At 36.7% G+C, this 21,428-nt stretch overlaps 1 protein-coding gene across 1 annotated transcript in view; it reads right to left on the reverse strand.

Annotated features, from left to right (window-relative positions):
- Positions 1 to 21,428, reverse strand: part of ITGA2 (integrin subunit alpha 2) — a 2,089,078-nt gene that overhangs the window by 461,276 nt on the left and 1,606,374 nt on the right. Inside the window, exon 17 of the mRNA XM_044064418.1 lies at positions 10,274 to 10,425. Coding sequence (XP_043920353.1) covers positions 10,274 to 10,425 — 152 coding nt within the window. The remainder of the gene's footprint in view (positions 1 to 10,273; positions 10,426 to 21,428) is intronic.

Raw genomic sequence — 21,428 nt, forward strand, 5'->3', positions numbered from 1 at the left:
ATCAGAGTAATAGTGTCTCTTATCTCTTTTCTCATTATAATATTTATGTAGTTCTTCTTCTGTTAACCGTTGGTAGGTTTCTATAATAGGATGATTAATTGGAACATAATCACTGAGATTCTTAAATACAAATTTTCTATCTGTCTGTTGTATAGAGTTAGTATCTTTAAACAATAGTTTCAACATAATGTTTCTACAGAATAGTTTCAAGTCTGATACAGTCTCTGTTATAACACTATTTCTCTTGGGTATGAAATTCATACCCTTGTTCAATAGTGAAATGTCATCATTAGTTAGAACTCTATTTGAGAGATTAAACACTGAACCAGCGATTATTTCTTCCACATTTTCCTCAGTGTTTGATTCTGGGGAAACTCCTCCGAGTATTTTCTTTTTTGACGTCCTCGGCTCATAGAGCGCGTGCGCCTTGGACCCTTCTCCATACGTACTGGGAGGGGAAAAGAAATATTCAAGGCTGTCTCTTGGCCAGTCTTCAATTGAGTGTCTAATACTTTCCTTCTCACAACTACCTCACCATTGTCAACATTAACACCAGGGTTGTTCCTAGTCACCTGGATAGTTGGATATAAATTCACTTGTTCATGCATACTAGGATGCATGATGTGAATCACATCATTAGAATCATTGATGTTAGTGTTGATGGATTCTATGTTTCCTTCATGTGCTCTGATTTCATCATCCCCATTACTTTGGCTGTTTGGCAATGCACTGCCTCCTTGTGTGGTGGTTACAGTATCTAGAATGTTTTTATCAGCATCTAAAGGCATTGTCTCACTCATGTTAGGTTGAGTAACTTGATCAACTATACTCGAGTTAGTTATTTCAATGCTTCTGTTGTTACTTAAATTATTAGTAGGAATATTAACATTGGTATCGTAATTAGTACGGTTACTATTATACTCCATACCGGTGTTCTTTCTTCTTTCTCTGATGGTAGTATTATCATCTGACCTTGTGGCTCCAATACTATCTAATCTATTTATGTTAGATGTATTCCTATGCCCCATGTTAATATTTACATTGCCAGTATTGTGTGACACTCGATGAAATGCATTTGCACTGGTTGATGTAGAACAAGTATTTAAGGCATTCAAAGCATTACAAGAGTTATGCACCAAAGTGCCGGAGTCTTGTACTTGATTCACATTGCTATTATTGTTATTGTTATATCTCGGCCAAGTAAAGACCTGGCCTAATTTAAAGTCGTTTAGGTCTCTACTAATTTTATGTTTTTTCTGTGTGATCAGTTTTCTCTCTAGTGCTGACACACTGTCTAAGACATTTTCAAATAAAGAAGTTACAGTACCTTCATCAAAGTCATTACATATGATAGAATATTTATTATTAATGTCCGTGGTCAACGCTTCCTCCTCTGGCGCAAAAAGGAGGAAGCGTTGACCACGGACATTAATAATAAATTTTCTATCATATGTAATGACTTTGATGAAGGTACTAATAACTCTTTATTGATGAAAATGTGAACAATGTCGGCATAAAACTGATCACACAAAAAACATAAAATTGAAGAGACCTAAGCGACTTTAATTAGGCCAGGTCTTTGCTGGCAGAATATAACAATAACAATATCGAATCAATGCAAGACTCGGCTGCTGATGCGAATCTTTGAATGCTTAAATACTGTTCTACATCAGTGCAAATGCATTTCATCGGTGTCTAATACTAACGATAATATGGTAACATGGAGACATCTGGCATAAATAGATGAATATTGAACCACAGGTCAGATGATAATACTACCATCGAAGAAGAAGAAAGCGACATGGTATAATAACAACGTGCTAATGCGTTAATATTCCTACTAATAATTTAGTAACAGAAAGCATTGATAACTAACTCGAGTATAGTTGATCAAGTTACTCAACCTACATGAGGGAGACAATGCCTTCTGCTGATGCATTCTAGATACTGTAACCACCACAAGGAGGCAGTGCACGTGCCAAAGTAATGGGGATGATGAAATCAGAGCACATGAAGGAAACATAGAATCCATCAACACTAACATCAATGATTCTAATGATGTGATTCACATCATGCATCCTAGTATGCATGAACAAGTGAATTTATATCCAACTATCCAGGTGACTAGGAACAACCCTGGTGTTAATGTTGACAATGGTGAGGTAGTTGTGAGAAGGAAAGTATTAGACACTCAATTGAAGACTGGCCAAGAGACAGCCTTGAATATTTCTTTTCCCCTCCCAGTACGTATGGAGAAGGGTCCAGGCGCGCTCTATGAGCCGAGGACGTCAAAAAAGAAAATACTCGGAGGAGTTTCCCCAGAATCAAACACTGAGGAAAATGTGGAAGAAATAAACGCTGGTTCAGTGTTTAATCTCTCAAATAGAGTTCTAACTAATGATGACATTTCACTATTGAACAAGGGTATGAATTTCATACCCAAGAGAAATAGTGTTATAACAGAGACTGTATCAGACTTGAAACTATTCTGTAGAAACATTATGTTGAAACTATTGTTTAAAGATACTAACTCTATACAACAGACAGATAGAAAATTTGTATTTAAGAAACTCAGTGATTATGTTCCAATTAATCATCCTATTATAGAAACCTACCAACGGTTAACAGAAGAAGAACTACATAAATATTATAATGAGAAAAGAGATAAAAGACACTATTACTCTGATAATCTAACTCATGGTGAGAGAATGAGTTTAAGGAGTCTGCAGGCTGACAGTACTATTGTAGTCAGACCAGCAGACAAGGGAGGACGAATCGTAGTCATGGACATTAATCAGTATTCTACAGCTATGAAGGACATGTTAAGTGATAGATTCTATGAAGTCATTGAATCTTATGCTATAACAGACATTATGAAAATAATCAAGAATATACTAACAGACCTTCATTATAATAATAAGATTGATGAAGATTTATTTGGGTATTTACTGATTAAGGAACCGTTAATACCGATCATGCATGGACTACCGAAAATCCATAAGGACCCAGTCAACCCTCCCATGAGACCGATAGTGTCAGGACGAAGCTGGGCTACAGAACATCTATCTGTGTACACAGAGAAGAATCTCAGACCTATATTAAATGACAACAAATATGTATTGAGAGATTCAAAACAGTTTTTACTAGATCTATATGAATGCATTGGTGATCAGTCTGAACTAGAGTCGTTTATGTTTGTTACACTTGACATACAGTCATTATTTACAGTTATACCAAATAGAGAAGGGTTGACTTTTGTTTCTGACTATCTAAGAAAGCATAGCAATTACAGTACGACCAAGATAGATTTAATATCATATTTCTTGGATTTAGTCCTAAACAATAATATATTTATGTTCGATGACATCACATATAAGCAGGTAGATGGTGTTGCCATGGGCACTCCATGCGCCAATAGTTATGCAAATATGGAATTGGCGCATTGGGAGGAGGAGGTGCTATTCAGGACAGGACTATTTATGGAACAGGTTATATTTTTTCAACGTTTTGTCGATGACGTCTTCCTTTTATGGAAAGGAACGGTAGAACAATTAGAATTATTCTTAAGAGCCATCAATAATCTAACGGATTTTCTTACATTTACTCTGAATTATTCAAGGAATAAGATTGAGTTCCTGGACCTGTACATTGAGAAACTGCCCAATGGATTGATCAACACCGGGATATTTCGCAAGGCTTGCTATAGTAATTCCTTGTTAATGAGATCCAGCATGCATCCCTCATTTGTATTCAGGAACATTATAAGATTACAAGGGATAAGGGCTTCTAGACTTAACCCTACAACCGAATGTTTCAATCTAGAACTCGATATATTGAAGGACAGACTATTAGAGAGAGGGTACCAGGAATATGAGGTAGAGAGAAACTTACAAGATCTACCTAATTTGAGAAGCACCATTGCTACACCATACTTTGGTCCTGACAGTCTGTATAGGAACATTGGTAATGAGCATAATTCCTCAGTTGTGAAATTCATGACCTCCTTTACCTCTGATAGCTACAGGATTAGGGATATCATAGGTAAATATTGGAAAATTTTTGAAATAAATGAAGAGATTAAGAATATCGTAGGTGGCATCCCGAAATTCCAGTATAGGAACCAGAAGAATCTGAAAAGGATGCTATGTGATACCAAAGGTGGTCATGTCGATATAGGCTCAGGACACACCGAGCCATGTGGTAAATGTAATTTTTGTACATACATAGACACAAGTCCCTTCTTTTTGCATCCGGATACAGGGAAAGTTTTCAATACTATTATTGCAGCGAATTGTATGACTAGCAATATAGTATATTTAGCAGTGTGTCAAGTATGTAAGTGTTTTTATGTAGGAAAAACTAACCGTAAATTTAGAGACCGTATTAGAGAACATATTTACCACATTAGGAAAAGTTATCAGAATAATGCCTTAGCTAAACATGTGGCAGATAATGACCCCACACATATCTTTCATTTTAGAGTTCTAGAAGTTATACCAACCAATAGGAGAGGAGGAGATATTCGGAATCACACGGAGGACAGAGAGAATGATTGGATTATACGCCTAAGAGCAGACAGTGGGAAAGGATTAAATGAGAGGGTTTCCATAAAACCGAAATTGAGGAAAAGAAGGAAAATTAAGTAAGATACACATCATATACAATACATTTTTTAAGGTTTACAAATGTATTTTGATTGTGTCATTTTTAGTAACTTTTTTAACTGTGATTTATTTGATATTGTTGTGCTTCTATACATATATATTTTTTAAATACATGTATTATGTGAGTACTCCACACATACAATATTATACCATGCCCTAGTGAAAGAATATGCAGATGCATAGGCCTTTAATATTGACAGAATATGAGAGAGTATTCACATAATTATTCATCATCCCTTATTACTTATTCTTATTCTTATTGAATCATGTCTAAGAAGTCATTTGCTGATGTATATGTGGGTTAGTTTTAACATTCAATGGAATATATACATATGTTCATGTTAACTGCAACATCAAATGTACATCCTATACATATACATATTTCCACACTGTTTTTATATAAGATGTACCAGACATATTATTGTTATACACACATACACACACCCCTAAAACATATACATATCTCGTTGTTTAACACACATTTCATCATATTTCATCATACTTAAACATATATATATTCTTTCACATATATCTAATTACATCTATACATGCACTACTCCAAAATCTCACATATTTATTGTACATAAGATGCATTTGATATATTATTGTCACACACATATATATATATCCAAACATATATTTTGTTGTCCAATATACATTTTATTATATTCTTAAATATATATTTTGTCACATACACCAAGCTATATTCATATATACAATCTTCTACATTCCTTATATACACTATTCTTTAGAAGTTTTCCTTACAAAAGCATGCTAGAAGAAAATATATGCTTGTCTATTCCGTATTTGAATTGTTTTAAGATAAAGTGACATTTCCTATTTAATAAGTGATGATACCACTTTTAAATGGATTGCCAAGACTATAAAAACGGCTTTTTAAACTTATTTGTATAAAATAGACCTGATGAAGCTACCTTTAGCAAAAGCGCTTGTCTGAATAAAATTTTTTTATTTCATCGAGTATTTTAAGTGATTTTGGAAACCTATTGGACTTTGGAAACCCTTATTACGCTTGTATTACTCTGCTTCACTCTCAGTCTTCCATAAGTTTTATGGACCACATTTCTCATTGTTTTATTTTTGACTGAGAGTGTTTGCCGCAGTGGTGGTTTTACCTATTCTATTCACACCTTAACATCTACTTAAACCATCACTTTATAGTCAGACAGGAGACCAAAGATGATGAATGAGGCTGCACAAACTCTTAAAAAGGTGGGTAGGGGAAGTGCTATTTTACTAACTGCATGTTTCTGTAAAATTTGCTCTTAACACAAGGTATTTGGAGTTTGTATTCCAGCAGATTATTGAAAAACTTAGCTCCTTGTTTCATCCTTTTTAAGCAGTGCACCAGGATCCATAAACTGATGGCCATTTGAAGCCACTTAAGAAGGGCTGTTGAGCAAAATTCAGCAAAATGCTGCCAGTGTGCCAAAACCTACTAAAAATATACAAAAAGTACCATTAAGGGCATGAAGGGACATAAAAGCAGGAAACAATCTGATCAACTAAAAACTGTGGAGCAATGGATACATACATGATTCTGTATTATATTCAGGGTATTTCATTTCCCAAGCTGAATTGTTTTCAGATCACGTTTGTCTTCATTTCTTGATAAAGTGAGTTTGAACAGTCAGCAGCAGAGCTGGGATAGTTACTTGCAGTGTGTTTAAATCAAATGCTTTCTTATTAGCAGTTTAAATACATTATTTCCTTGTTTCTCTTACTGATTTTGCTTTGAGAATTCCCTCTTTTCATTTGTGTTATAGTTGCTGTTTTCCCGTTCTGCCAGTATTGGATGACCCTGTATATTTTCAGTATGTCTGTATGGGTGTACTGCATCTGTAGTACTTTGTAATGTTATACATATTCAATATTTTGTTTATGTTAATATGCTTTAATTTATTACAGATGTTTCCTGTAGATTAACAGCCTAGATGATAAATTAAAAAGTTATACGTGGTATTAGAAAACCACTAGAGGAAAGCAGCTCATTTGTGTTATTTCAGTTACCAGCAAGACGGGCACTTGAAATAATGACATACGAACACCCTGGAAGTAAAATTCAGAATATAAACTTACAAAAACAAAAAAACAGGCAACGTGTCAGCTAAATCCACAAAGACGAACCACCACTTAGAAGTATAAAATGATCGCAAGCTTTATTCCGAAAATACAACTATATTAAAATGTTAGCGCTTTCGTTTAAATGAATATTAAACTTCTTCATACATCATTTTAAATTTTTCCCTCCATTTTAAATACATTTCCTTACAGTGACATAATTTCCTTTTAATCAAGTAACATTTAATTTAAAGCAATATTCAGTTTTAAAAAAACACAACAATGCTGCCCCATTCATGCATATAAAAACTTATTCATATCTAAATTAATTACAAATTATCTATTTATTTCCTTTGTGAAACGCATTTATTTTATCTTACTTCTTTTTAATGCATTAAGCTTCAAGACTGGAGTTATAGAACTTCGTTCATTGATTCCTGGCCAGCTGTCTGCTTGTAACCTTACTTGCCATTCAAGCTCTCTCAATTCTAATAACAAGCCCCGTGCTTTTTTATCATCTTTTACTACACTGTCAATAATGATGTAGCTAAATTGATGCCCTGGATGGTCTTTTACATGCTTTGCCAAGGCATTAGATAAATAAATTTTTCTAATGGCATATTCATGCTCATATACACGTTGGGAGAGTTTTCTCTCTGTCTTTCCTATGTAAAAAGCTAAACATAATTTGCACTTAAATATACCACTGCCTTAGATTCACAACTGTATTTTCCTTTTATCATATATTTTTTGTTTCTTATAATAAATTAATTATTAATTTCTATTTTGTGGCACCATTTACATGCACCACACCTCCTCATGCCATGCAGGACACCTTCACTATAATTCTCTTAAATTTTTCTTCTTTTAAATTTTTCCCTTTCCTGTTAACAATACATGACTTTACACATGATATGTTTCTAAACTCTTCTTCTTCATTTAATATGGCCCAGTTTTTTTCAAAAATCCATTTAAGTAGTCTGAAGTCTTCACTATATGTTATAATCAGTGCTTCTGAGAACTTATTATTGTTTCTCTCAACTACATATTGTATTCTATGTGAATCAGAATTATCTATTATTGTTTCTTCTATATCATGTGTCCTCATTTCACTTAAAATGTTTTCCTTATGTAAAATTGGTTTAAAATGACCTATGTCTCTTTTGATTCTGGCTTCTTCTATGATTTTATCAATGATTTCACCTGGGTATGCCCTAGCACAAAACATAGACCGTAGACTGGTGCATTCTTCAATGAAGTCTTGTTCTTTTGTTATCATCCGGGCAGCTCTAACTACCTGCCCTTTTATCACAGATCTTTTCTGGTGTGCTGGATGGGAACTGTTATAGTTGCAATAAACTATTCCAATAAGTTTCCTTCCTGTATATCTGCATTATATATCTTTCCTCTGTGTTGTCTTTTATGAGTGTAATATCAAAGTATTCCATGAAATCAAGCCTAACTTTCCATGTGAATTTCAAAAAGGTTGTTGTTCCATTAATATACTCCAGAAATTCTTCTAGGATGCTTCTAGGCCCTTTCCAAATTATACTTATATTGTCCTGGAATCTGAAATAAGATTTAAGATATTTATGGAACTCAGTATTAAACACATATTTCCTTTCCCAATATGCCATGATGATATTCGCATATGCTCCCCCACATGGTGATCCCATTGCGATGCCTCTATTTTGCAAATAGTAGTTACCATTAAACACAACATAGTTGCTGTTCAAAACGAATTCAAGCATCTCTACTAATAAATTGGCTTTATCCTGGGGTATGTCATTTGTATGTAACATCTCAGTAGTCCATTCAACTCCTATATCCTGCGGAATGACTGTATATAAGTCACATACATCAATAGTGACCAATATGTCTTCCTTGTTATATTCTATGCTATTCATATGTTGTAAGAAGGACCAAGAATCCTTACACATTTGCTCTTCATTCAGAATGTGTTTTAATTCAAAATCAATGTATTTCCCACATGCCGATGTGAAGGAATCTCCTTCATCGACTAGTGGTCGCATAGGTGGATTGTTAATAGCTTTATGTATTTTTGGTGTCCCAAAAAATACTGGAACTCTAGGAGGTGAAACATTTAAATAATTGTACAAATCTATATCAATCCTTCTATCTATAAACATGTCATTTAATTGCATGTAAAGTTTTTTGTATGCCCCATTCAATTCATTCAAGGAAACTTTTTGATACGTATCTGTATCCAAGATGCCTTGCATTCTGTTGTTGTAGTCATATAAATCCATGATGACTGCCCCCCCACCCTTATCCGGTTTCATTATTCGTATTTTTTCTTTCTGTAAATGTGATAATATGAACTGTTCATTTTCACTTAAGCTGTTCACAATTTTCTTATCATATTTATACTTATTCAAGTTCTTAAGATCTATTTCACATATCTTTTCATAAAGTGACAATCGGGGATGGAGGGCTGGGTTGTATGTACTACTAATACTATACATACTACTATGTCTCAGTATTCTACTTTGGTACAGCAAAAATTCAGAATATATAAGCTAATCTAAAGATGTACCTTTCTGACATGTATGTCAAAGGTGTTTTTTGAAATACAGAAACATATAACATGACATAAATTTCATCACCGAACATAAAATATTTTGCTTGCCACAGATATCCAAAATACATTTTGATGAACTGCAACTGGTCATATTGGAAGGAAATAATGTGTTATTTTTCAAAGAACAGACAAAGTAGTCCCTTATTGTTTCAGACTGCTTCTTCCTCTTCTCTCTGTTTTTCCCAGTTAGGGATCACTACAGCGGAACAACGGTCCGCAGAACGATTGGCAGTGGAGTTTTACTGTGTCGAGTTGCCAGCCTAGAGCCAAACCATCCACCGAAGACACACACACACACACACACACACACACACACACACACACACACACACACACACACACACACACACACACACCTAGGGCCAATCTCGTGTCCAATCCACCTACAGCATGTCTTTGGGATGTGGGAGGAAATCGGAGCACCCAGAGAAACCCACAGGCTGCTATAAAACACTGTTTTTCTTTTCTTCTTTCAAGATGCTGGGAGATGGGAGCTCAGTGGAAAAATAAAAAAATTTATATTTTTTTAATATTCAGTTTTAAGAATACAATAAGTGTGATAAACTGTGTTCAATTATGTCATTCTGCTGTATGAAGTAAGAGCTGTCAAACCGCCACATACCTTTAATTGTAGTACACAGGAATAATGTAAACTGTTCATTTATCATTATCACTTTGTGTTACAATTTCTCATTGGGGATAAAATTAAAAATCAAGCAAACTTGTGGTGTCTTTGTTGCTGCTGCTGTTACAGTTTTATCTGTAGCACATTATCAATTTTTTGTCAGTCTTATCTGTTTGATAAAATGTTGCTATTCAACAAGACTGCACAAATAAAGTTATTCTTAGTGTCTGAAACATGTGCAGATTTATGTACACAAGTATGAACAGAATTTTGAAAAAATGTATAATTAGAGAAACTTGCCTGTATATAAACCTTGTGGGTGGAACACTGCTCTGTAACTCTTACAGAAATGCCCTTCTGTAGTGATCTGTCTTTGTTTTCTGCAAATAGTCCTCTTGAATGAACTGTATACATGTTGAGATCTGCATCCAATGTTATGTTGTACAGGATAGCTGAAAGAAAATAGAAGACTTCTGTTAAGCAGAAATAAAACATACTTTTTTCAACTTTTATACAGCAGATTTAAAAAACATAGTCTAACTGCAGGGGAAAGAAAAGTAAAAGGAATGTAATTTTTATATGCAATTTAACAATGTATTAAACTACTGACATTGAAATGCAAGGTACTGCTGATTGTCTTTGTGAGGCACAAAATAATCAGGACAGAACCTCTTATTGACGTCATATACAACCTTTTAATACTGCAATGCACATGTGTTTTGGGAATCACAGTCATAGTTTATAGTTGTCAGGACACACACTGATACAAGGAACTGTTCCTGACATTGGTTACATTTCTACAAGCAACTACCACATATGTTCTGATTTGTTTTCAAAGTTACCTAAAATACTTTCAAATGACAGAAATACAGCCTTACCTTTCCACTATGAGGTACATTCCTGATTTTGGGTATGAAAAATGTTTTGTGCTGCAGAAAGAAGTCAATTTTATATGTTTTCTATGTTTTTAACATGACATCATGATTAATTTATTTTATATTTTGTTAATTGGTAAAAACAAAATGAAAACTCCAGCAAAGCTAGAACTTCCACTGAGTGACCTCCCAAACCTCTTGTATCCGAAGCACATGGGATATATGCAGATGACCCTTATGAACATCAGGTGTTTCAGCTATTAGCTGAAACACCTGATGTTCATAAGGGTCATCTGCATTATCCCATATGCTGCTGAAACACCTGATGTTCATAAGGGTCATCTGCATATACCCCATGTGCCTCTGATACAAGAGGTGTATGAGGTCACTCAGTGGAAGTTCTAGCTTTGATGGAGTTTTCATTTTTTTTTTTTTTTTTTTTTTTAATTCTCTTTATTGTTTTATGACATAATACCAATAATACAAATAACAGACAACTTTTACTGATTGGTTTTTCACTGACCTTCTCACTTATTGTTTTATATTTTGTTAATTGGGTAACTGAACTTTTTTTTCAGAATAATGTTCATCCCTGACCAAAATAAAAGCTAGACATTATATAAAATACTGCCATACACGCTAATCAAACATGAAACAGTGCCACAAATATGCATACTTATGTGTAAAAAGGTCAGAAAAACTGAAAACTTCATCATAATGTGCAATACTGGGTATTCAGAGTCACTAGTACATATCCCAGTGTAAACAATATGTAAAATTGAAGCATACAGATTTTTTTATGAGATGGGAAAACAGTAAGTATATTAAAGATGGAATAGAAAGAACAAAACATTATCGATCCCTTTTCTTTAATATAATTATGTACTTGGAAGTATATAGGATCAGACTGCTTAGCCTGTGTCCATCAGACAAGGTAAATACTGCAGTAGAAAACAGAAGAAGCAATGTAGAAATTGAAGATAATAGCAAAACATACATGAAGAGAAGTAATAAGAAGCTTATAGGGTCCACCCCCATCAAATCCAGTACGTCAGAGGATGGGCAATGAATGTGAAAGAGAAAATTAGAAGGGTACAGTATTTTACCTTAAGAGAAGCCTGGGTTACACTTGTCGTAACAGTGAACATAAGACAGCATTTAAGAGGAAATGGTTTACTCTGTATGGCAGTACTACCAGTAAGTACTAATACCTGACATTAATTTATATTCTTCAGTCCTTTACCCTTCAGAAAATACTGGCAAGCCATAACCCAGTATCTAAGACACAAACTTCTTAAATCAGGAGACTCACTACATGTAATAACTCTTGCAGCATTAAGAACAAAAGGGCATTATTGGCAGGCTGGATATCCACTAAAACCTGTTACATTTCTGCACTCATAGAAATCTGGCTCAAAGGCAATTACTGCCCTTCCACATTCATACATTTAAATGATACTATCCTCTTCAACAATAGGCCTGCTATTAGATTAGGTAGAGGAGCTACAATCCTTACCAAAAATGATTCTTCATTAGACATAGTTCATTTCTGCAATTCATAAAATAGTAATGACACAGCTTCTAAATGGAAAACAGCTACCCTCACCCTGGGAAAACATGCACAATTTACAGTTTGTGTAATGCACATCCCTTGCCCTTCTCAGTAAATATGATATCCCACATAATGCCTTCCATAAAGACTTCCCTAAAAACACCATTATATTGGGCGACCTTAACATCAGTACAAAAAGTCCAGAATCTATCAAATTTAACAAATATCTACTTCTGCTAAACATCCTGGAGCTACCAGTAAATAATCCTGTCAGACCAAACCTTCTGTCAGGAGACCATGCTGTTTTACATCTCATATATGCCCTAACATCTCTGCTCTTCTCAACTGTCTCTTCACTCCTGTTGGACTTTTAAAACTACAAAGCCTCCACCTGAAATTGTAATAGGTGGATCATTCCCGAGTCATAAGTTTCCAGTCCTAGACCAGCTTTTGAACAGCATTAATTAGTCCTCCTTATATCTCATAAACAACCCAACCAATTCTCTGGTTTACTTCACTGGTGCCTTCTCTTCTATCCAAAATACTCGCCATGCCAGCTCGCAAAGGAGACTGAGAGGTCAGAAATGCCCATGGCTCTCTAATGATATTAAAACCCTCATCAAAAAAAGGGATAAAGTATGGACAGCATCAAACCCCCACTAATGCTAACCCCCATGAAACCTAGCCAACACTAAGAAAACAAACTAAAATTGTGACTAAATCTGCCAAAGCCATCTACTTAAGGAAATAAGTTACTATCAGTTATCCAAAATAATTCTGGGAAACAAATAACTAACAGGTCAATTCACGAAATTAAAATACTTTCCTTAAACATTAAAATATGACAACAGCCCTCTCCTTCCTGAAGAATACAAAAGCGTTATATTTACTAGTGTAGAGGAACAGAGCTGGCCTTAGCAATGGAAAGGTCTAATTTATACCATTTTGACGGGGCTCTCAGCTGACCCCTCCCCCAACTACAACCTCAGCTTTCTCTGCATGCTGGCTTCCTGCACTTAAGACTATTTCAGATTAAGTATCAGGAATACATGTTATTACTGTCTATTAAAATAAAACAATATGCTTATTTATTAGCTTATATTTTGTCATAACACACATTAAAATAAAAGTAAACTATTAGATTCCTGGATTACCACCAGATTCAACATATCCTACAGTCCTTCTCTCATGGTCTGCTTAACTTACTCAGGTAGACTCTAAGGGGCCTTTTTGATGAGTCACTGAGGCCCTGTGTCTACACACTGCTTCATCTGGTGGGTGCGCTCTGGCATACCAGTAAACACGTTCCTAAACTCCTTATGTACTGCCTGGATTTCCTGAACCTGACAAGGAGGCAGCTGCACACATCCTCCCACACCACCTATGTGTATTTTTTTCTCTCCATTTTCTGTTTCCCTCCTTTTCCTTTTTCTACTCATTTGTCTCATGCCTGAATGGTTGGAGTTCTGTACCCAGTTAATTCTTATACCTTGTTACAATGTTTCCTTACCCAGTTAATTCTTATACCTTGTTACAATGTTTCCTTACCCAGTTAATTCTTATACCTTGTTACAATGTTTCCTTACCCAGTTAATTCTTATACCTTGTTACAATGTTTCCTTACCCAGTTAATTCTTATACCTTGTTACAATGTTTCCTTACCCAGTTAATTCTTATACCTTGTTACAATGTTTCCTTACCCAGTTAATTCTTATACCTTGTTACAATGTTTCCTTACCCAGTTAATTCTTATACCTTGTTACAATGTTTCCTTACCCAGTTAATTCTTATACCTTGTTACAATGTGTCCTTACCCAGTTAATTCTTATACCTTGTTACAATGTTTCCTTTTCTTATACCTTGTTACAATGTTTTCTTACCCAGTTAATTCTTATACGTTGTTACAATGTTTCATTACCCAGTTAATTCTTATACCTTGTTACAATGTTTCCACAAAATCACATATGACTGTTGGTCCTCCCCAGAACTGTCAGCAATAATAAAAATAATCTCAGGCCTCTCCTTAGAAATGGGATTACTCAAGTACCACACCACTTATAACAATTTTAAAAGTTTATTTTTATTTATTTCTTTGTTACACTGGGTAAAATGACTAACAAATATAGTGGGTTACATGCAGGGTTAAATTGGGAGTTCTCAATAAGCATCATATTTTGATGGGTGCGAGGAAATGAGAATGCCTTAAGAACCCACACAGATATAGGGATAAATACAATAATCCTACACAGTTTGCTTAGTGTTCTATAGTACACTACCCCACAAACTTCTCACCAACCCAATCCAACTATTATACAGATTTAAGTTTCTGTTTGCCCCCCTCCTTTTGTCTCTTAGTGTGAAGATGTGAAACCCATGCAGGACATTTAGAGTCAAAATTTTTTTTTGTTTTTATTTTCCCACCTATAGCCAAGTAAATCACTTTCCTATCCACTTCTTCCTCCTACTATCCAGCACACACATGTACACATCAATTTTCACTTTTGGGGGGTTATTTTGCTCCTACCTATGACTGCAACATGTATTTCTCTGATATACTGTTGGAATGAAAACATTTTAGTAATCAGTATTCACCCCACATCACATCTGTTATTTTATAATTTCTTTTATACTTGCTAACATTTGTTTTCATATTGTCAGAGACTGACTATTCCACATTTATTTCTTATAAATGTATGCATTAGCAACCAATCACAAACCCATGTCAGCAAGAGAAGCAAAAGAAAGCACATTATCTTTCTATTAGTCTTCAAATTAAGCTGAGTATTATCTTCAGAGACAGTAACAGAAGCTGTACACAAAACTAGATGATTAATCTAACCAGTTTTTGGCAGAAAACTCTACCGAGAACTTAGAAACATCAGCTGATCACTAGGGGTGTATTAACAGCTCTCAAAATGAGCCATACAAGAGGTGAAGCTGCTTACTAATAATACTGAACCAGAAAGTAGAGCAATGAATGATGGGAAATGTAATTTACTCAACTAGCAAGACTTATAAGTACTATGGGTGCAAGAATACCAATAGGTAAATGCCTTGCACTTTGTTGTAGCATCTCTCAGGTAATTATCTGTGCCACAAAAGGCATCATGACCCTGTCATAGACTAGTGTGGGGCCCCCTGACGGATATCCAACTGGCTTAAGGTTAGCTCTGTACAAAAACGACTAATTCTTTTTAGACCACTGCTACATCTCAGCAAGCCCTTCATAACTTCTCACAACCAACACTATTCACTTTAGGTGAACATGCAGCTGCTTTCTGTTTTAGATAGGTACCAGTGAAATAAACCACCAGTCTCCAGCAAAATCTTAAACAAACCTCTTTCAAATTCACCATGCTACATTCCACCTTCCTTAAAAGAGTAACAGATAAATTTGCCAAATCTTTAACCTACATTTATAATATAATACTTCAGAAATAGTGCCTCCAGCCTCAAACACTGCATCATAATACCCCCCTACCAAAGTTTCCCCTGTCTCAGCAATGTTAAAAGACTTCTAACCTAGTAAATCCTCTTGCAAAAATATTTGAAAACATACTTCCGTTACCACGGCCCTGCTCACGGCTCTGTTGTAATAGCAGTGATAGTCTTGTCACTGCTGGTATTTTTTAGGGCATTTGAAATACTTAACCACAACATCCTACTTATGAAGGTGAACAAATTTAATTTTGGCCATAACCTATCAAGTGGTTCTAAATCTACCTGGAGTATATAACATTCCTGGTACACTCAACAAACCTCTTATCATTGCATGCAACCCTATACTCCGGAGTGCCCAAAGGTTCCATACTGGGCCCCAATCTGTCTAAATTATGTATTAATGATCTCACAGATGGCCTTCCCTTTCTGGATATCATACTCTTCAAAGATTGCATCCAACTTTTACAAGCCAAAAAATGTCCTTTCTTGCTCCAACAACAAGATGCAACTGGCTTTTCTAAATTATCCAAGTGGGTAGAATACAGTCACCTTCTAATTAAGCACAAGAAAACAAATTTCATGATTTTTTCCTTCCCTTAAAAACTCCCACAGCTGCTTCTTATTAACATTAGAGATAAACTTAACAATTGCTGTTGTTTCAGGATCCAAAGATCTACAGCTGCACTTGATCCTTCTCCAACATTCTCATCTCATAGACAAAATCATAAACATCATTCTATCTCATCTCAAACTCTACTATAGAATATCTTGTCTACTCTCCCCTATATCGTGTACGTTCTTGGAATATGGACTACCTATTCCCATATTACACTCATCTCAAAATACCCTAAAACTACTGATCACAGAAAAGAAAATCTGGAAATTCACATTCCTGGCTGACAACAGATCCCACCACTGTAACCTACTTCAGAGGCTAAAATATCTTCCAGTCACCAAAATGGCATCCACACGTAATCCAAAAACAGTGAATAATGCATGCCTTTGAAGAGGATACTTAACATAAAATAACAAGTTCATTCTCTAAGAAGTACCCAGGAGAAGACTATCACATTAGTCAAGCCTCCTTATAAAACTACTACTGGAGAATTTGCCTTCCCCCAACTCTGTCAGGCATTATCAAACAGACTGCAAACTAAATTAAGGGTTTATAATTTCTCATTGAGTTCAACAAAGCCTTCTCCAAATATTTGCAAAAGGAAACTGCCTATAAATGCTTTAGAAATAATAGTTAAACTCACCAGTCTACAATTACTCATCATAATTTACCTCCAGCATGAGATATCCTGAAACTTAAATATCAAACGTACATTCTGTATATATGTTAAACAACTTGGTACTGATTGTTTATATATTGTAAATCATTTGTTTCTAAATGCTTGTTTTTTATGTAAATTCTGTATGAGGAATTTGTACCAAACACCTGTGTACTATAATTCTAATGCTATATGCTCAAGAATATTTATGTTTTCTACTGCTTTTGTAGATTTGGATCTATGCAGTAAAGAGTCTTTGACCAGCCTACATACCCAGTTACCAAAGTGAAAATAAAATAAATCCTTAAAACATTTGCACCAATAGTTTTTGGTAAGGTGCTTGTTTGGAGTTCAGTCCTGAAACATTAAGAATAAAAGATACATGTACATAAGTTCAAAGGTAAGTTGTTTATCTTTTCGGCTTTTCCCAGTTAGAGGTCGCCACAGCGGAACTCCAGTCCGCTAATTATAGGTAGGTATTCTGCAGATCATTACAACCCTAGTCAGAAAATACTATTCAAAATTTCCCTCTAGCCTCAAGAAGGGTAAGACACTATAGACTGGAGGAGAATTTGAGGCTGCCTATCTCACTATCTAGGTTTATTTTGAAAGTGGCAAGGGGGTTACTCTGCTTGACATTTAGTGGAAGTTTATTCCAAAGGTGAGGAATATTTTAAAATATGTCTGATATGTCTTTTTTATCTGCTGATGAAAGTACAGTTGTGCACACCTATCATAAATGTAGGTGTTCAGATGTATTCACCGTTGCAGTTCTGACTTGTGGGATTTCCTGCTGTGAAAGCTCTCGGCTGGCCTAACTACCAGAGAAAACTCTTTTCCCCTCCCAGGTTGCCAGATGCCCTGACCAATGTCAATATGCTCGGGTATAAAGGGAGCCGGCCTGCATCATGATTTCAGTATTTTCCTGTCCTCTACCAGGAGGAGCCCTAAGTGGATAGGTGAGATCTAAGGAAGAGGACCATTACAGAAGGGGAACCAAAGGGGCTCCCTTGGTTGGATTAATTGATCACTGGTAGGCTGTGTAGTATGTTAAGGGGGCAGGAGGGAGTGAAAGAAGACTGCAACAGTGAATACACTTGAACATCTACATTATGGTAAGTGTACTGTGTTCTTTGTGTTTCACTGTTGCAGTCCTGACTTGTGGGAAGATTCCCAAAACTGAATTCAAGGGGGAAGGAGATTAAAGACAGGAGAGGATGCCCTGAGAATGGCACTGGCAAATCCTGCTCTAGACTTAGAAAAGACTGCCAAGTCATAGTGCTTTGTGAAAGTATACACAGACGACCAGGTGGCTGCTTCCAAAATATCCTTTGTAGGGGGTCTCTTTACAAAGGCAGCAGAGGTAGCTGTGGACTTGTGGAGTGTGACCTAATCATTTCAGGGGTTTTTTTTGTCATGATGGCTGTAGCAGAAAGAGATATAGTGGAAGATTCATTTAGAGTCTATTTAGAAGCTGACTTCCCCTCAGATCCAGGGGCAAAGGTAATAAAAAGCTGGTCAGATTGCACATTTTTCTCAAGGCTTTTGCCCTGTTGAGATAAAAGTGGAGCTGCCTGTGCACATCCAAAGAATGAAGTATTCATTCTCCTTTGTTCTGAGGGTTAGGAAAGAATGTAGGCAGATGAATGTCTTAATTTAGGGATGTAGCAGTGACCACCTTGAGTATGAAAGAGGGATTAGTTCAGATGGAATCCCTGTCCTGGTGGAAAATAATTAATGGTTCTACTGCCATGAGGGCCTGCAACTCAGAAACCCTCCTGGCTGAGGTGAGAGCCAGCAGCAGGGTTGTTTTCCAAGTAAGAAACTTCAGAAGAGCAGATGCTGCAGGTTTGAAAGGAGACAAAGTCAGCTTTTCTAGAACAAAGTTGAGGTCCCATGGAAGAGTATGTTTCCTCTCTGGGGGTGTAATATGAATGACTCCTTTAAGAAATTTTCTTAATAGCTGATGGAAAAAGACTGGAAGAAGAGTAGGAATGTGGACTGAAATGGCAAATGTATGAGTTTTAATGGAGGAGTAGGAAAGGCCTTTATCTACCAGGCTGCCCTGGTATTCTAGGATGGTAGTAATGTGTGCTGCATTGGAATCAATGTGTTACTTCTGGCACCAAACAGAGAATCTTTTCCATTTGGGTGAGTACGGTTTTCTAGTGCTAGGTTTCTAGATTCTTTAAGGATGTCCTGCACTTGCTTACTTAGGGTAATGTTGCAGATGAGTGCTGCAGAATTATCCAAGCTGAAAGGCTGAGTGTCAGAAGGTTGGGGCGCACAATCCTTCTCTTGTTTTGAGTGAGAAGTTCTACACTCTGAGGTAATAGCCATGGGCAGTAATTGGTGAGCTTGAGGAGGAGAGGGTACCAGTGTTGTCTGGGGCAGTCTGTCTTTAAAAGCACTCAAGGCAGGAAGGGTAAAGGAGGTGATGCATAAATGAAGAGGTGAGTTCAAGAGAAGTAGAAAGCATCTGTTTTCCAGGCAGATTTCTGTTTGATTCTGATATAGAATTTTTTCAGGTGAGCATTTCCCTTGTTGGCAAAGAGGTCTACCTGTGGGACTCATCTCTGAGTTGCACTGAGGAAAATTTCCTGATGAAGATGCCACTTATGGGAGTCCATCAAGCTTCTGCTGAAGTGATCTGCTAGAGTATTTTGAGCCCCTGAAGGTACTATGCCATGAGATGCAATCCCACAGAGTGTGCAGTTTCCCAGACTTGCATCACTAGGTGGCACAGGGATAACAGTGTGCGCTTCCCTGCCTATTTATGTATCACATGACTGTGGTACTGCCTGTCTTGACTAACAGTACCCCTGGTTCCCATTTTTCTTTGAAGGCCATCTGGCCTTTTTGCACTGCCATAAGTTCTTTCCAAATAATATGTCTGTCCTTGAACTGAAATTCCCACTTCCCTTGGGATTGGCGGTGTTGAAAGTGAGCCCCACAGGCTGTCTATGAAGCATATGTGGTGAGGGTTTGGCACTGTGGAGTGAAACTGAAGGGAAGGTCCTGATTTTGGGTACAAGTCTGTACCACCAAGCAAACTCTTGTTTGAGACTAGGGATCAACTGTATCTGGGTCTCTAGGAACTGAGAGCTCTGACACCATACATTCTTGAGGTATCACTGCAGCTTCTTCATGTGTAGCCAGGGCAGGAGAGTCATGAGGATACATGATGCAATATATTCCAGTGCTCAGAGAAACTCTCTGGCCGAGATGCAATGTTTCTGCTGGATTTTTTGGAAGTAGTCTGTCAAAAACGAGACTTTGTCTGGAGGAAGGAAGGCTTTTTGAAGTGAGGAGTCCAGGAGTGCCCCCAGGAAAACTATCCCTTAGGATGTGGCAGTGTTGGATTTCTGGATATTAACTGTGAATCCCAGGGAGGGCAGGAGATCTTGGATGAACTTCAGGTCCTTGAGGAGTTTTGACATGACTGTGGCCTGTGTTAGGCAATTGTTCAGGTAAGGGTATATTTGAACCCCCATGGTTCTGCAGAAAGAAACTGCAGGTGCTAGACACTTAGATTCATAGGTTCATAAGTGTGTACTAAGATAATGTCCCTGGAGCCTTTACAAGCCTAGCCCACAGAAGTGCCCTGGCATCATGCAGCCCGACATTAGCTCTCAGTGCCTCTATCAAGTAGAGCCACTGGAGTGATCCCCAGGTTAAAATTTCTAATTCCCATCCACTCATCAAAATTTCTCTTGAAGAGGGCCAGTGAGGTGCTCTGCTTGACATGTATGGGAAGTCTATTCCAGAGACTGGGCAGTCCCTGGGTTATGAATCTGTCCCTCCAGCATGTTCTGTTGATTGTGGTAATGAGGATAAGGTCTCTGGAGTTTGTGGTGTGGAGGGATTGGGATTTCTATAGATGTAGCATTTCTAACAGAGCTGGGTCAGACATGGCTTTGTAAATCAAGCAGAGATTGCCTGTTAGTAAACGATACGAGACAGAGAATAGCTGGAATTTTTTTGAGTCTGTCCATATAGAACATGTGTTTAAGCCCTATGATCCTTTTCATGAGGTACTTTTGTGGCCTTTCCAGCTGTTGCATATGTCTCGTGAGGTACATGCCACATGGGGCATTATACTCGATGACTGGCCTAATGAGGGAAGAGTAGAGAGAAATGATGACCTCTTTCTTCCTGGATGCAAACCCCATGGTAATGAGATGTGCCACATAGAAGGACTTTCTGACCACAGTGGCAATGTGGTGGTCGAAGGAGAGGTTGCTGTCAACCTGTGCCCCAGATCTCTTATAATGCCTTCAGGGTTCAGTGGGCTCCCATCAATGTGTCAACGT

Source organism: Protopterus annectens, chromosome 2.part2 (assembly GCF_019279795.1).
Source record: "Protopterus annectens isolate FY-2018-M chromosome 2.part2, PAN1.0, whole genome shotgun sequence".
Taxonomy (NCBI): domain Eukaryota; kingdom Metazoa; phylum Chordata; order Ceratodontiformes; family Protopteridae; genus Protopterus; species Protopterus annectens.